General features: G+C 43.8%; 1 protein-coding gene across 2 annotated transcripts in view; it reads right to left on the reverse strand.

Moving 5' to 3' along the window:
- LOC145344932 (exocyst complex component 6B) overlaps positions 1–18,677 on the reverse strand; it is a 595,965-nt gene that overhangs the window by 103,919 nt on the left and 473,369 nt on the right. For both annotated transcript variants that reach the window (XM_080192414.1, XM_080192326.1), the window contains exon 19: positions 18,027–18,168. In XM_080192414.1, the coding sequence (XP_080048540.1) occupies positions 18,027–18,168 (142 nt within the window). The remainder of the gene's footprint in view (positions 1–18,026; positions 18,169–18,677) is intronic.

Here is an 18,677-nt window from a genome sequence, read left to right on the forward strand (position 1 = left end):
CATACTTGTTGAAAAAAATTACAGGCCAGTCAATTTAATCTGGGTGGTGGGAAAGCTTTTAGAAATTACAATCAGGGAAAAAATTAACACTCACTTGGATTAACTGAGGAATGCCAGGTAGATTTGTTAAAGTCAAATCATGTTGAAGTAACATGATTCAGCTTGTGATGAGGCTGATGGGGACAATTTGGTTGATGTGTTGAATGTGGTCTTGATAAAGTGCCACATAACAAGATTGCCAGCAAAGTTGCAGTCAATGGAATAAAAGGGACAGTAGCAGCGTGGATATGAAGTTCATTGTGGAGTGTCATAAGCATAAACAAGAGTCATGGGTGGAAGAGGGAACTCACAATGTTAAAATGGCGGCGCGGGCTTGTTGGGCCGAAGGGCCTGTTTCCCATGCTGTGTTGTTCTTTGTTCTTTGAATGACAGAAAACAGAGATTAGAAGTGAATGTCTTTTCTTTGGACTGGAGAAAGGTATACATTGAGGTTTCCCAGGAGTAGATGCTAGGACCACTGCTCTTCTTGATTTACATCAATAACTCAGACTTGGGGGGTTAAGGACACAACTTCAAAATTTGCAGATGACACAAAATTTAGAAGTATTGTGACCTATGAGAAGACTTTGGCAAGACACAGACAGGCTGTTGGAATGGGTGGAGACTGTGCCACAATGGAAATGTCACTGGACTCATAATCCATAGGCCCAGGTTAATGCTCATGGGTTCAAATCCCCATTCACCTGGTGAATTCCCCATGGGATTTGAATTTAATTAATAAAATCTGGAATATAAAGCTAGTTTACGAAATAGCGATTGTCGATTGCTGTAAAAACTCAATAGGGTTCACGAATGTCCTTTAAGGAAGGGAATTTGACATCCCTTACATGTGTGACTCTAGACCCACAGCAATGTGGTTAACTCATAATTGCCCTCTTAAATGGTCTAGTATGCCACTCAGTTCAAGGGCAATTAGGGACGAGCAACGAACGCTGGCCTTGCCAGAGATGCCCACATCCCTTGAAAAAATGAAGCAAAATAAAGTAGATGAAATTTATTGCAAAAAAATGTGAGGTGATACATTTTGGTAGAAAAATCAGGAGAGTCAATAGAAAACAAAGGATGCAATTCCAGACTGTGTACAGGAACAAACTGGCCTTGTGGGTATAAGTATATAAATCTTTGAAAATGGCAGGACAGATTAGGAAAGCGGTTCGAAGGGCATACAGGATCCTGCACTACATAAATAAAGGCACAAGGCTGGTTGTTACAGAGCCCCATGGTTTTTGCTCCCCATCCCAGTTGGGGCAGGGAACCCATCCATGATTCTGATGGTTGTCCTCCAAACATTTTAAACATTGGAAGGAGCATTAATTGCTCTCAGGCGAGGCTTGTATCCCCATTCTATTCAGGTGGCCACTGTTGGGACTACAGCCTATGCCACCCGAAGAATCCAAATGTCCAGAGTGAGGATCTCAGTAATGGGGTAAGGACTGGGTTCAAGATAACAGGGAGAACGGTTAAAGTGGGGGAGGGGGAGAGAGAAGAGATGACCTGTGGGTGGGGCTCCATGGCCCCAAGGGACCCACGAAGGAAGAACCCGCTCCCGGCCGCCCCACCAATACCAGCCTGCACTACCAAAACTGCCGGGCTTCCCGCCTGGCATTGGCAGTTTGAGACATCAAGTCAGGAAAGGTGCTATATTAATGCTACTTTCCTTTCATCTTGCATCTTATTTTAAAGAAAATCATTCTTGCTATTTTCATCTTCATTGAGGATTGGGATGTTAGGATGCAGTGAAGAATTGTTTCTTTCCTATTATTTTCAACCATCTTCAGATACTCTCAGGTCTGTTCTCAATGTTTCACCATCAAACATTACCAGCTCTGGGGGTTGTTCGATACATTTCCCTAACTAGCCCTCCATCAGCTGATTTGCGATACTAACGATTCACTATTTACTGGGACCCTGGAGGATAAAGGATAAGTAATTGCAGTCTTAGAGTCCTGGATAGTTCCAAATGGAGCTTGTCACCCGAGAACGATAAACTGAATAGTGATTTTTCATGAGTTTCTGGTGAGTTTATAGAACTAAGGAGACCTAATAACCATTAGGGGGATATTTATCTCAATATAAGGACCAGCTGTCTGAAGTACAGATAGCAGGAGCCGTCTCTTTGCTCATTACAGTCAATCTTCCTAATTTGTGCCTGTCCTAAACAGGCTGAAATTTATCAAAATGCTTTAAAAAAAATTGCAGCAGATGACATACATTTGAAAAAGGGAAGGGGAGGACTATCATTTTCTTCATTGAGCACAGGGAGAAAAAAAAATCACAACTAAAACTTTATGAATTCTGCAACTAATGCTCCCCATTACATCATAAACACAACACCGACAAAAGGGTATTTTACTTGAGAGCGAAGCCACTTTGTGTGAGTGTCCCCATTCTTAGCTTCCAAACACTGGAGATGACAGTGAAAAATAGCAGGGTTACGGCACTGCTATCAATCTCAATTACAGTGACTGTAATGTGAACGGAGTCTCTCTGGGCGGGAGAGGTCACCTGCCCCTGGTGCTCAGGTTAGGAGGCACCTGCTATTCAGTGTCTGCAAAACCCCACCATTCTCAAGGCATTCTGCATTATTTCTCAAACACTACCTCTCCCCCCACCGTATCCCCCTCCCCAAAGACAGGGTTGGTCTCTCTCTCTCTCTCCATTCATGTGACAGACACAGTAATTCAAGACATTCTAAACCAAGATTGTGTTTGCTTTTCATCTCCTCAGCTCTTTCTCTCTCTCTCGTTCTGGCCTGCCCTGCTGCGATTTCGCAGACAGCCCATGTACTGTTGAGCTGCTGCAGTGCCCTCCTGAGTGAGAGACTCAGGTTTTGCACAAGTACACAACTCCATGGCTTAAAGGTGAAGGCCCCATTTGGTCTTGGTACTACCGCTTATAAATCAGGGAAGTGCCAGGTACAGTCACTGGTCTGTACACTGGTGGTATAGTAGTGAACAAAGATGCCTTCCATTAGCCTGTGGTCTCACGGGGCACGTAGGAGTGGTGGGGTGGGGTGGGAGCGGAGGCAATAAAATTAATTCCTCGACAGGGGCTGCCTTGGATTTTTCTTTGAAAAGAATGCACGATTAAGAAACAGATAAAGGAAGATCTTGCGTATATATCACATCTTTCACAGCCTCAGGACAGCCCGAAGTGCCATTTAAAATGGTACCTGCTGAAATATAGGCAATGTAGCAGCCAACTAGTTGCACAGTAAGCTCCCACAAACAGAAACATGATAATAGTCGGATCATCTGTTTTTATGTATTGGTGTAAATTGAAGGATAAATAATGGTTAGAACACCAGGGAGACTCTCTGCTGTGCTTCCAATTACAAAGAATGGAATACAGCACAGAAGCAACAGGTCTGTACAGTATCTATGTTCCACATAAGCACCTCTTTTCACATATCCTTCTATTCCTTTTCTTTATTCATTCATGGGGCATGGGTGTTGCTGGCCAGCCAGCATTTATTGCCCATCCCTAGTCGCCCTTGAACTGAGTGGCTTGCTCGGCCATTTCAGAGGGCAGTTCAGAGTCAGCCACGTTGCTGTGGTTTTGGAGTCACATATACGCCAGACCAGGTAAGGATGGCCGATTTCCTTCCCTAAAGAACATTAGTGAACCCAGACGGGTTTTTCCGACAATGGCCATCAATAGATTCTTCATTCCAGATTTTTTTTATTGGATTTGAATTCCACCATCTGCCCATGGCGGGATTCGAACCCAGGTCCCCAGAACATTAGCTGAGCTTGTGGATTAATAGTCCAGCAATAATACCACTAGGCCACTGCCTCACCATATACTTATCTATCTATACTACCACAGACCCTTCTACACACACCAGTGTGGCAGCGGGGGCTTTGGCTTAATGTACCATCCAATGGACGGCACCTCTGTTGGCCCAGCACTCCTCTAGTACATTGCTGAATGCTACATAACCAAGAAAATTAAGTTCACTTGGGAATGATAGTACTGATTCACTTTGCCATCACTTTTTACAAAGTTTGAAGAAATCATAGACTCTTCAGGTACAATCCAGAGGGGAGACAAGGAACATTTATTTTTCAGGCAGCAAGTATGACCAGCCTTCCCATGCAAGCAGAGCAGGTAGAACACCTGCCGTTTTGTCAAATGCTCTTCTCACCATTCCGGGCCATAAATACTCTCTCCATCATAATTCATCTTACTGTATTCACTGTAGTCTTGTCTATCCTGGAGAGCACATACAGATTGGGAAATCGTATTGCAGAATATCCCTGGTCAGTCTGCAAGGATAACCTTGAGTTTCTGGTTGCCTGACATTTTAATTTTCTATCTATTCTTGACCTCCTATACTGTTTCAACAAAGCTCATCAGAAGCTTGAGGAACAACCCTTATAGCCTCCGGGACACTCTCCTTTTTTTTAGAACATAAGAAATAGGAGCAGGAGTAGGCCATCTAGCCCTTCAAGCCTGCCCCACCATTCAATAAGATCATGGCTGATCTGAAGTGGATCAGTTCCACTTACCCGCCTGCTCCCCATAACTCTTAATTTCCTTATCGATCAGAAATCTATCCACCCGTGACTTAAACATATTCAATGAGGTAGCCTCTACCACTTCAATGGGCAGAGAATTCCAGAGATTCACCACCCTCTAAGAGAAGAAGTTCTTCCTCAACTCTGTTCTAAACTGCACGCCACCACCCCCCCCCCCCCCCCCCCCCCCCATTTTGAGGCTGTGTCTTCTAGTTCTAGTTTTTGGGACATCAGTTCTCAGTCATGCTTAATATTCACTTTGGAAGAGGAACTGTGCATAGTTCTGGTCCACGCTTAAAAACAGCTAATTGAAACACTGAAGAAAGAACAGAAATGTTTCACAAAGATGAAACCAGAACTGAGAGTGTACAACTATCAAAACTACTGAACAAGCTGGGGTTCTTTTCCTCAGAAAAAGCAAAATTGGGAGGTGATCAGGGAGAGGTCTTTAATAATTACAAAGGAGTGGGAGGCGAGTGCAAAAACTACAGCCATCCAATAAGGAAATCGGGAGAAACTATTTTACTCATGGTTTCTAAAGGAAACAATTCAAGTCCATGAAACAAGGATAAGGATAAATCTCGGCCAACACGGCTTCAGGAGAAGTCCGTTGTGTCTAACAAGTTGAGCAGAGCTCTGAGGATGTAACAGAATTGATGGATGATTGTAATTAATATGGCTGAAAGCATTTCATTACTTTTTTTGCAGAAGAATTGTGGTTAAATGAAAGCTCGTGGGAGTGAAAATTGCATAATTGGAAGAAAGCAGTGATCAGTGATCCTATAGAAGAAATGGCCTGACAGTCATCCTCATAAATTGATGGATGCAGGCAATGACTAATGCTGGCAAAATTTTGTTCTCTTTCACCTCCTAAACTCCAAATGAATTATCTAATCTACATCCTTTCTTCTGTTCAATCTCACACCCTAAATTGCACTGGCAAAGTCAACATTCATTCTCCATCCCTAATTACCTTTGAGAAGGAAGTGATGATCCACCTTCTTGAACCTCTGTGGTTCATGTGGAGTGTACAGCCATTGTGCTTCTTGGGAAAGTGTACCAGGTTTCTGATACAGTGATGATGAAGGAGTGGTGTTTTCTGTCCTGGTTGGGATGGTATTTGGATTGGAGGGGAACTTGGAGGTGATTGATGTGCTGTCTTCATCCTTCCTCCTCCTCTGTCTTGTATCCCCACTGCAATGAAAGCAATGCTCATCTCCTAGTCTAACTCATTGTTTTTCCCCAACATCCCCTCACATCTTTCAGTTTTCCCTTCCCCTATAGGTCTTGAAACCAAAGCCTACTCATTCTAATTTAGATTTCTTTTGATTTGATTTATTATTGTCACATGTATTAACATACAGTGAAAAGTATTGTTTCTTCTGCACTATACACAGCATACCATTCACAGAGAAGGAAATGAGAGAGTGTAGAATGTAGTGTTACAGTCATAGCTAGGGTGTAGAGAAAGATCAACTTAATGCAAGGTAAGTCCATTCAAAAGTCTGACAGCAGCAGGAAAGAAGCTGTTCTTGAGTTGGTTGGTACGTGACCTTGGACTTTTAGAACATAGAACACTACAGCACAAACAGGGCCTTCGGCCCACAAGTTGCGCCAATCATATCCATATCTACCAGGCCATAGAACTATCTGTAATTCCCAATCCCATTAACTCCCAATCCCATTTGTAAGTTTTTCCCAAAGGAAGAAGGTGGAAGAGAGAATGTCCAGAGTGCGTGGGGTCCTTAATTATGCTGGCTGCTTTTCCGAGGCAGGGTAAAGTGTAGACAGAGTCAATGGATGGGAGGCTGGTTCGCATGATGGATTGGGCTACATTCACGATCTTTTGTAGTTCCTTGCAGTCTTGGGCAGAGCAGGAGCTATACCAAGCTGTGATACAACCAGAAAGAAAGCTTTCTATGGTGCATCTGTAAAAGTTGGTGAGAGTCATGGTCGACATGCCAAATTTCCTTACACTCCTGAGAAAGTAGAGGTGTTGGTGGGCTTTCTTAACTGTAGTGTCGGTGTTGTTGACTTTTGTTGTTGACTACATTTTCCCTTCAGTCTTAATCCAGCATAATTATCATTGATCTTTCTTCACTTATATTTCTTAATACAGGGAAAACAAATTAGCTATCAAATTAGCTAAGTGTTCCCCAAATGTTCCAGTTAGGATAGACTGAATGGGCCAAATGGTCTCATTCTGCACTGTAGGGCCTCTATGTATTTATTAGGTGCCTTACAACATCTCTAGAAACCTTCTGTAGTGTTCCATATGCAGTGAATCAAGTGAAGTCTAGTCGCTGTTAAATAACAAGTATATAATAACCTAAACTGTAAAAGGATGCTAAATATTCACCGTATAAGAAGAACTGTGCACACTTCTGGTCCGTGTTTTAAAAAAGGTAATTGAAACACTCAAGAAAGAACAAAAATGCTTCACAAAGAACTGAGAATGTGTAACTATCAGAATCCTAGGTGAGCACTGCTGCCTCACTACGCCAGGGTTCCAGGTTCAATGTCACCCTTGGGTCACGGTCTGTGGGAGTCTGCACATTCTCCTCGTTTCTGGGGTCTCCTCTGGGTGCTCTGGATTCCTCCCACAATCCAAAGACATGTGGATTACGTTGGTTGGCCATGATAAATTGACCCTAGTGTCAGGGGGTTTAGGAGGGTAAATTTGTGGGGTTACGGGAATGGGGCCTGGTTGGGATTGTGGTTGGTGCAGACTCGATGGGCCAAATGGCCTCCTTCTGTGCTGTAGGGATTCTATGATTAAACAAGCTGAGGGTCTTTCCCCAGAAAAAGCAAAACTGGGAGGTGATCAGAGAGAAACCGAAAGAGAAAATGCTGGAAAATCTCAGCAGGTCTGGCAGCATCTGTAAGGAGAGAAAAGAGCTGATGTTTCGAGTTCAGATGACCCTTTGTCAAAGCTAAAATGCATAGGTGATCAGAGAAAGGTCTTTAATGATTACAAAGGAGTGCGCGGTGACTACAAAAACTATGACCATCCAATAAGGAACAGGAGAAACTAACTTACTCAGGATATGGTTGAATGTGGAACTTGCTATCACATAAATAGCTCAAACAAATAACACAGATACATTTAAGAAGAAAGGAGATAAAAGTGAAAGAATTTGTTGATAGGCTGAGATGAAGCAAGGTGAAAGGATGTGTGTGTGGAGAACAAACTCTGGCACTGACCTGTTGTTTGGCTGAATGGTTTATTTCTGTGCTGTAAATTCTATGTAATTCTAGGCACAGGATTGAAATGTTGTCAACAATTCTTAACGGCTGCCACTTAATGGGGTTAAATCATGGCAGTGGCTCAGTTTTGGGAAGCTGGTGTAAAGGTAACCAGCCCAATGTGCTAAAGTCACTCTGCAATTAACTTGTTGAGGTGTTTGAAACACCATCAGACAGACTTCATCATCAGCAACACCTTCAGGCAGGGAAACTTCACACTCGCAGCTAGTAATACAGCATCACTATGACAACACAGCTGTATCCAAGGCCTGCTTCCCATATTCATAAATATATATTTTAAATTAAAGGCTCATATTAAGGGCATACTAACAGATGCACAGTAAAGTTCTCTCTACACTGTCCCCATCAAACACTCGCAGGACAGGTACAGCACGGGGTTAGATACAGAGTAAAGCTCCCTCTACACTATCCCCATCAAACACTCCCAGGACAGGTACAGCACGGGGTTAGATACAGAGTAAAGCTCCCTCTACACTGTCCCCATCAAACACTCCCAGGACAGGTACAGCACGGGGTTAGATACAGGATAAAGCTTCCTCTACAGTGTCCCCATCAAACACTCCCAGAACAAATACAGCATGGGGTTAGGTAAAGGGTAACGCTTGCTTTGAACATAAGAACATAAGAACTCAGAGCAGGAGTAGGCCATCTGGCCCTTTCAGCCTGCTCCGCCATTCAATAAGATCATGGCTGATCTTTTTGTGGACTCAGTTCCACTTACCCGCCCATTCACCATAACCCTTAATTCCTTTACTGTTCAAAAATTTATCTATCCTTGCCTTAAAAACATTCAATGAGGTAGCCTCAACTGCTTCACTGGGCAGGGAATTCCAAAGACTCACAACCCTTTGGGTAAAGAAGTTCCTCCTCAACTCAGACCTTATTTTGAGGCTACACTCCCTAGTTCCAGTTTCACCCACCAGTGGAAACAACTTCCCTGCTTCTATCTTATCTATTCCCTTCATAATCTTAAATGTTTCTATAAGATCTTCCCTCATTCTTCTGAATTCCAATGAGTATAGCCCCAGTCTACTCAGTCTCTCCTCATCAGCCAACCCTCTCAACTCCGGAAACAATCTAATGAATCTCCTCTGCGCCCCCTCCAGTACCAGTATATCCTTTCTCAAGTAAGGAGACCAAAACTGTACACAGTACTCCAGGTGTGGCCTCACCAGCACCTTATGCAGCTGCAACATAATAAGAACATAAGAACATAAGAAATAGGAGCAGGAGTAGGCCATCTAGCCCTTCGAGCCTGCCCCGCCATTCAATAAGATCATGGCTGATCTGTCGTGGCTCAGTTCCACTTTCCCGCCCTCTCCCCATAACCCTTAATCCCTTCTCTTATCAAAAACCCATCAACCCGCTTCTTAAAAATATTTAGCGAGGCAGCCTCCACCACTTCAACGGGCAGAGAATTCCAGAGATTCACCACCCTTTGAGTGAAGAAGTTCCTCCTCAACTCCGTTCTAAACCGCCTCCCCTTTATCTTGAGGCTGTGCCCCCTAGTCCTACTGTCTTTTTTGAGCGGGAAGAGTCTCTCCACCTCTATCCTATCCATCCCATTCATCATCTTATACGTCTCAATGAGATCTCCCCTCATTCTTCTAAACTCTAACGAGTACAAGCCTAGTTTATTCAGCCTCTCCTCATAGCTCAATCCCCTCAACTCCGGTATCAGCCTAGTAAACCTCCTCTGCACTCCCTCCAGGGCCAAAATATCCTTGCGCAGGTGCGGCGCCCAAAACTGCACACAGTACTCCAGCTGCGGCCTCACCAATGCCCTATACAGCTGCAGCAAGACCTCCCTACTTTTATATTCAATCCCCCTCGCTATGAAGGCCAGCATCCCATTCGCCTTCCTGACCACCTGCTGCACCTGCAAGCTGGGTTTTTGCGATTCATGCACAAGGACCCCGAGGTCCCTCTGCACCGTCGCCTGCTGCAGTTTTTCGCCACGTAAGTAATAGTCCTTCCTACCATTCTTCCTACCAAAGTGGACCACCTCACACTTGCCAACATTAAATTCCATTTGCCATTTCCTGGCCCATTCGCCCAGCCTATCTAGATCCTTCTGCAGACTCTCCACACCCTCCGCACAATTTGCCATTCCCCCAATCTTGGATAATCTCACTGTTTTTAAACTCCATCCCTCTAGCAATGAAGGGCAAAATTCCATTTGCCTTCTTAATTACCCGCTGTCCCTGCAAACCAACTCCTTGAGATTCTTGCACAAGGACACCCAGGTTCCTTTGCATAGCAGTATGCTGCAATTTTTTACCATTTGAATAATAGTCCATTTTGCTGTTATTCCTACCAAAATGGATGACCTCACATTTACCAATATTGTACCCCATCTGCCAGACCCTCGCCCACTCACTTACACTATCTATATCCCTTTTCAGCGTCCTCTGCACACTTTGCTCTTCCATCCATCTTAGTGTCATCTGCGAATATTGACACAATACACTTGGTCTCCAATTCCAAATCATCTGTGTAAATCGTAAACAAACGTTGCACTGTTCCATCAAATATTCCCAGGGCAGTTACAGCACAGGTTAGTTACAGCATAAAGCTGCCTAATCAAACGCTCTCAGCATGGTACCACCCAGGTTCAATGTCAAGTGAAGTTATTTGTCTTCATCATACCCATAATTTGCAGGAGAGCACACGCTGTATATGAAGATGATATTTCTGTCTGACTGATTCTGAGATTAGCAATTTGGCTCATTAAGAGCTATTCTGTTGAGATGGGTCTAATCTTACAGGATTTTATTTACAACTCAAACATTAGGGGAATACAGGCTTTGTTTGAATCTGTAACAATAGCAAACCCAGATCCCAGAAAAAAGGGTTCTTCTCCTGCAGGATTGCCCCCATCAGAAAGGATGCTGGTTTCGCAGAGTTACTGTTACTGGGTTACGATGTGAGATAACTAGATGAGCATCAGTGAAGCTAAAGTTTTAAAGTTTATTTACTAGTCACAAGTAAAGCTTACATTAACACTGCAATGAAGTTACTGTGAAATTCCCTCTGGTGCCTGTTCAGGCCAACGTACCTAACGAGCACTTCTTTCTGAATGTGGGAGGAAACCGGAGCATCCCGTGGAAACCCATACAGACATGGGGAGAACATGCAAACTCCACAGAGACAGTGATCCAAGCCAGGAATTGAACCTGGGTCCCTGGCATTCTGAGGCAGCAATGTTACCATTGTGCCACTGTGCCACCCCAGCTAGATAGTCAATGGCTGGGAGAGGTTACTGTGTCCGGACGTTAGCTGCTCAGGGCTAATCAGCTTTTCATTTACCTTCCCTCTCAGAATGTGGCTATCACTGATAAGGCCTGATCTACATCAACGGTGATGAAGTAGAAATGGTCGAGAGCTTTGAATTTCTTGCTGTTCAGATTACCAAAAGTCTGTCTTGGCCCCTCCATGCCAACACTACAGTTAAGAAAGTGTACCAATGCCTCTACACTTCACGCTGCCTTAGGAAAGCAGCAGCACCCCGGACGTTCTCTCTTTCATCTTCCTTCAGGAAAAAGATACAAAAGTCTGGGGTCACATACCAACCAAATCAAAAACAACTTCTTCCTTGCTGCTATCAGACTTTTGAATGGACTTATCTGATATTAAGGTGATCTTTCTCTATACCCTAGCTATGACTGTAACACTACGCTCTGCACTCTCTCATTTGGGGCTGATCATTTGGAACTGTATAATTATGAATGGTATGCTTTGTCTGTATAGCACGCAAGAAACTACTCTTTCACTGAATGTTAATACATGTGACAAGAATAAATCAAATCAAATCAAATCAAATCAACTGACTCAAGAACAGCTTCCTCCCTGCTGTCATCAGACTTTTGAATGGTCCTACCATATATTAAGCTGATCTTTCTCTTTGCTCTATCTGTAACTGCATCCTATCCTTATCTCATCTCCCCATGTATTCTATGAACGGTATGCTTTGTCTGTATAGTGCGCACAAAACAATACTTTTCACTGTATTCCAGTACCTGTGATAATAATAAATCAAATCAAATCAATATTTATTGCCCAAATCCAGTTGCTCTAGAAAGATGGTGTTGAGCCTTTTTCCCAAGTTGCTGAAGCAGGTGCTAGCTGGCGAACCAGGAGTTATAGATAGGGCAGACCAGGCAAGGACAGCAGCTTTCTTTACTTAAAGGCAAGGAATCAGTTGGGTTTTTACGACAATCTGACAGCTCTGTATTCACTTTTACTGACAGGGCTTTTTATTGAATTTTTCCAATAACCACAGTGGGATTTGAACTCACATTCTTTGGATTATTAACTCAGGAATATAACAATAACGACACCACTATCATATCCATGTCTGGCTGTAAAGAAGCTGGATTAACATCAGAGAGACAGGACTGCTGGCCAGAGGGGTAACTGAGCCTTAGTGAGGAAGCTAGATTGACATATCTGGAGGAAAAGCAGGCCAAGAGGGACTTTACCTAAGACCAGTTTAGTCTCTTCGCCTTTGGTCTGCGCAGGTGCGGTTCCCAGGGATGGTCACCGGGGAGCAACCAAGTAAGGGGTTGGGGAACTGTGCCAAACTCTGGTTTTTGAGAAGTTAGCTCGGTACAAATCCGAGCTGCTCAACTCCTCACTCTGTGGGGATCACAAATCATTGCATCGTTTCCTCTTGCAATCCATGTTCTCCAGGGTTTGAGGAAAAAATCAGGTACGTGTGTGAGAGAGTTGGCAATTACTCTGACCAATTGGGATATCAAGGGCTTAAAACTCTTAATTGCTTTTTTGGACGGTTTGTTTTTTTGCATTAATGAGGTGGAACCATGGCGAGGCCTTGCCTTAAAGGTTAACATTTGTCTTCATTAAGCAAAATGTGATAACCATACTTCAGCACGGCTGAACCGCTTTTTCGCTAATCACCGTGTTCATCTTTATGATACCATTAATTTGTTTTTACTAGATGTGGCTGAAGGGAGTCTTGTGTTTTTGCATACGGACTTGGGCATTTTTACAAGAGTGCGCTGGGTTGAAAAGTCCGCCCGGTACCTTGTAAACTGCAGCTACAACTTTAATATCCAACATGTGGCTTTTCTGTTTGGTTTGTGCAAAATAAGATACACTCTAATGTATTGTACACATGGTATCCTGCTCCTCCTGCAATACCAGTCATTGTTCCAGGCCACATACTTCTAACTCACGGTCCTCAAGGCCTGTGTACAGTTCTGGGGAGTGAGGGGGGAGGCTCAGTGGTTTTCTCAAGATGGCTGGGGTTCAGGGAGGGCTGGAGGAGCCCTGGAGGTGTTACATGCATGCCGATGACATCCAGATCTACTTCACCACCATCTCTCTTGATTCCTCCACATGGGAGACTAGTCAAGAAGGCAAGGGCCCATGGGATCCAGGGCAATTTGGCAAATTGGATCCAAAATTGGCTTGGTGACAGGAGGCAGAGGGTATTGGCCGAAGGTCATCAAGCTTGCCTCCAGTGATGTAAAGCCGGGGTTGGTGCTGGTCAGATGGCCAGAACAGTGGGAAATGGAATTTAACCCTGAAGAGTGTGAGGTGATGCATTTTGGGAGGACTAACAAGGCAAGGGCATACACAACGAATGGTAGGATGCTAGGAAGTACAGGGGACCAGGGGGATCTTGGAGTGCATGTCCATAGATCCAGGAAGTAATTAGGACAGGCAGACAGGTGGTTGAAAAGGCATGTGGAATTTGGCTGGAATGAGGTAAGAAGCTGAGCGAACCTGGCTGAACTCAAATTGAGCATCAGGAAGCAGGTTATTGCTGAGCAGGTGAGCCCTTCCATCACTTTACTGATGATTGAAAATAGGTAGATGGGACGGTTTGATTGGCTAGGTTTGATCTGTCTTGCTTTCTGTGTGCAGGACAAAGCTGCAGAATTTGCCGGTTCGATGTCAGTGTGCTAACTACTGTAGCATGGCAAAGAGGTGTGGCAAGTTCTGGGGCAAAAGTCTTCAGTATTACTGCTAAATTATTGTCAGCATCTAGCTTCCGGAGCCTTTGCAGTATCAAGTGCCTTCAGCCGTTTCTTCATATCACGTGGCGTGAATCTAATTGGTTGAAGACTGTTATCTATGATGCTGGTGACCACTGGAGGAGGCCAAAATGGATCAGCCACTCAGAACATCTGGCTGAAGATTGTTGCAAGTGCTGCAGCCTTATCTTTTACACAAATCATTGAGGACGGGATATTTGTAAAGCTTCCTCCTCCACTGAGTTGATTAACTGTCCACCGCCATTCAGAACTGGGGACTCCAGAGCTTAGATCTGATCCACTAGTTGTGGGGTCACTAAGCTCTGTCTATCACACGCTGATTACTCTGTTTGGAATGCAAGTAGTTCTGTGTTGTAGCCTCACCTGGTTGACATCTCATTTTTAGGTTTGCCTGGTGTAGTTCCTGGCCCTCCTGCCCACTTCATTGAACCAGGGTTGAATCCCTGGGTTGGTGGGAATAGTAGAATGGGGGATATGCAGAGCTATGAGGACATAGATTGTGATTGAGTACAATTCTGCTGCTGACGATGGCCCACAGCGCCTCAAGGATGCCCAGTCTTGAGTTCAGTACGAAGTCTCACAACACCAGTCTTGAGTTGCTAGATCTGCTCAAAATCTATCCTATTTAATGCGGGAATTGGTTTAGCTTAATTGGCTGGACAGCTGATTAGTGATGCAGAGCAACACCAACAGTGCGGGTTCATTTCTCATACTGATTAAGATTATTCATGAAGGCCCCCCCCTCTGCCCCTTCTCAAGCTTGTCCCTCACACAATGTGTAGTGATCCTCAGGTTAAATCACCATCAGTCAGCTCCGCCCCTCACAGGGAGAGCAGTCTATGGCCACCTGGGACAATGACGACTTTAGTTCCATACAGCATGATGGAGGGTGTCCTCAAGGTGAAGATGGGACATGGTCTCCACAAGGAGTGTGTGGTGGTCACCTACCGATACTGTCATGGACAGATGCATCTGCAGCTGCAGCTGGTGATGATGAAGCCAAGTATGCTTTCTCTCTTGTCAGTTCCCTCGCCACCTGCCGCAGTTCTATCTAGCAGCTATGTCCTTTAGGTCTCAGCCAGCTTGGTCAGCAGTGGAGCTACTGAGCTACTCTTGGTGATGGATATTCAGCTCCCCCACCCAGAATACATTGTGAACATAGAACACTACAGCACAAACAGGCCCTTCAGCCCACTAGTTGCGCCGATCACTTCTATACCTAGAAGTATAGAAGTGCGCCTTTGCTTTGTCCAATGTCAACAAAATTAAGGAGATAGTCATTGACTTCAAGAAGTGTAGTGGAGAACATGCCCATCTACATCAATGGGGATGAAGTGGAAATGGTTGACAGATTCAAGCTTTTAGGTGTCCAGATCATCAATGATGTGGAAATGCTGGCATTGGAATGGTATAGGCACAGTAAGAAGTCTCACAAAACCAGGTTAAAATCCAACAGGTTTATTTGGTAGCACAAGCTTTGGGAGTGCTCCAAAAGCTTGTGCTACCAAATAAACCTTTAGGCTTTAATCTGGTGTTGTGAGACAGATCACCAACAACTTGTCCTGGATGCTATAGTTAAGAAGGCCTACTAATGCGTCTACTTTCTCAGAAGACTAAGGAAATTGGGCATGTCCGCTATCACTCTGATTTTTACAGATACACCATAGAAAGCATTCTTTTTGGGTGTATCACAGCTTGGTATGGCTCCTAATCTGTCCAAGACCGCAAGAAACTACAAAGGATCGTGAACAAAGCCCAATCCATCACTCAAACCAGCCTACCACCCACTGACTCTGTCTAGACTTCCTGCTGCCTTGGAGAAGCAGCCAGCATAATTAAGGACCTCATGCACCCCAGACATACTCTCTTTCACCTTCTTCCATTGGTGAGTATGATTCTATCTCCGGCTGTTGCTTGACTAATCTGTGGGGCTGTTCTCCCAAATTTGGTGCAAGCCCCAGATATTAGTAAGGGGGATTTTGCAGGGTCAACAGATCTGAGTTTGCCGTTGTTGTTTCCGGTGCCTAGTTCAATGCTGGGTGGTTTGTCCGATTACATTCCTTATAGATATTACAGTGGTTTGATGCAATTGAGTGGCTTACTAGGCGATTGCAGAGGGCAGTTAATAATCAATCACCTTGCTGTGGGAGTCACATGTAGACCAGACCAGGAGAGGATGGAGATTTCCTTTCTTAAAGGCATTAGTAAACCAGATGGTTGTTTTCAACAATCAACAGTTGTTTCACGGTCATCAGTAGACTTTTAATTCCAGTTATTTTGTTGATTGAATTCAAATCTCACCATTTGCACCAATAAGTTGTTGCAGAGGTCATGCTACTTGATGCACAGTTCAGGGGCCTGGAACTAATAACCTTGAGAATAAGTGTTCAAATCTCAACCCGTTTTAAGAATTTGAATTCAGTTTAAAAAAAATAGAGAATAACAGGCTGACCTCAGTAAGCACAAAGTTGCTTGATTGTCATAAAAACCAAACCAGTTCACTGATGTTCTTAGAGAAGGAAACTTGTCATTTTTACCTCATCTAGGCCTGTGTGACTCCAGTCCAACACCAACTGCTGTGAACTGGAGTGCTCCAGCACATCTATAAATGGTTCCGAGCAACTTGGGATCGGTGAGAAATTCCAGCCTTGCTAGCAGTGCTATATTTATATTGAATACTACAAAATATTTAAACTTCCAATATAAAAATAAGCATGCACTATGTTGACCCTAAAATATAAGTTTCATTCTGACTACACAATCTGTTTCTTTTAAGTTTGGTGATGTTGGCTGAAAGGTCAATATTGGCTAGGACAAAACAGGTATATACTTTATAGTCCACAACTGCCAGTTTTGCGGAAAAGTCAACTCCACATCACTTGGGATGACCTCAGCACATTTACAAATAGGTTCCAAGCAAAAGGTTTAACTTCATTAATACCAAAGAGGTCCAAAGATGTGCGGGTTAGGTGGACTGGCCATACTAAATTGCCTCTTAGTGGCAGGGGGACTAGCTAGGGTAAATGTATGGGGTTACGGGAATAGGGCGTGGGTGGGACTGTGGTCGGTGCAGACTCAATGGGCTGAATGGCCTCCTTCTGCGCTGTAGGATAAAGAAATACAATTTATCCTCCTCACTTCAAGAAATACATAAATGAATAGGCAAGAATAAGGAGAATCCCAAGACTTTTTAATGTGTATATAAGGAGGAACAGCATAGCTAGGGAAAGAGTACCTCTTTCAACAATCTGGGATGTAGATCATCTTGCGGACTTATCAACCTTCAGCTCCATTAGTTTCTCCAATACAACCTTCTTATTAATCCTAATTTCCTTCAGTTCCTCATTCTCCTTACTCACTGCATCTCTAATTCTGGGAGATTTCTTGTATCTTCCTTAGCGAAGAGAGCCATTAGGTAATAATTTAGCTTCTCTGCCATTTACTGAAATAAATATTGACCAAGATACTAGGGAGAATTCTCCACACCTTCTTCAAAATAGTGCCTTGGATATTTTATGCCCAACCGTGATGGTTCATTCAAATTACCCTATCTCTGACAGCGCAGCATGAAGACTCGGAAAGACTGGTTCCAGCCTGGTCAGCCATTCAATTGGATCACGTCTGATGATTATCTTAACTTCAAGTTCCAAACTGTTTTAAAATCCCACCTGACAAAAATCAATCAGTCTCAGTTTTGAAATTTTCAATTCCCAGCTCCCAGCCTCAGATTTCCACAACCCTTTGTGTGAAGAAGTGCTTCCTAACCCCAAGTGCCCTAGACCATCCCCGACTTCCTTTGGCTTCCCCAATCTCCCCCACAGCTGCTCCCATTGGCCCTCTCCAGCTGAAGGCATGGCTGCCAAGGCTTTGAAGTCTCTTCCGTAAACTTTCCCACTTCTCCCTGTTCTTTTCGGGACAGTGCCTTAAAACCTGTCTCTTTGACTCAACCTTTGGTTACCTGTCCTAATTAACACTTCTTTATGTAGCTTAGTGCCAATTATCCACTGATTACTTACCTGTGACGTGATGATCATGTTTAAGGTGCTACATAAACGCAAGTTATTGCTGAAACAATTTAATGACAGGTTCTTGAGAATACTTTGGAAGGAGGACAAAGATGAAATAGCTGCAAAGCGGGGCCCCTTTGATCACTTACGCTCACACTCTTCAATGTCCATGTTAAACTGTTTTAAGGCTCCCATGGTGATCTGTTTGACCTCGGTATCCAACAGCAGCTGCAGAAGAGATGTAGACAGATGTTTGCATGCAGACATGCAGGCTGTCTGAGCCACTTTGCCCTGAAAAAAAACAAGACAAAATTCCTATTAGACATTAAATCCTCAACTTCCCAGACACAAATTAACAAACAGAAAGGCCATGCTGACTTTTTCCAAATTAAAATGGGTCTGACTGTTCAATACTGAGTATTTGATTATTGCTAGAAAGACATCCATTAATTCACCAACACCAGATAGTTATATGAACATACAAAACACAAGTAGACCATTTGACCCCTCGAGCCTGCTCCACCACTTGATATGATCATGGCTGATCTGTTTGTGTTTCTATTTCCACATTCTCACCTAACCCTGGCAACCTCTGCCTAACAGGAACCTATATCTGCCTTGGAAATATTCAGTGCCTCACCTCCACTGACTCAGTTCCAAAGTTACACCATCTTCAGAGAAAAAAATTCTCTTCATCTCTGTCCTAAAAACGCAACCCCAAATGTTGAAACAGTGCCCCCTAGTTTTGGGATCACCCACATTAACCTTGTTCAGACTCTTAGGGCCTCATCGACTTCAAT

Source organism: Carcharhinus amblyrhynchos, chromosome 1, assembly GCF_965287045.1.
Source record: "Carcharhinus amblyrhynchos chromosome 1, sCarAmb.v2.hapA, whole genome shotgun sequence".
In the NCBI taxonomy this organism is placed as follows: Eukaryota; Metazoa; Chordata; class Chondrichthyes; order Carcharhiniformes; family Carcharhinidae; genus Carcharhinus; species Carcharhinus amblyrhynchos.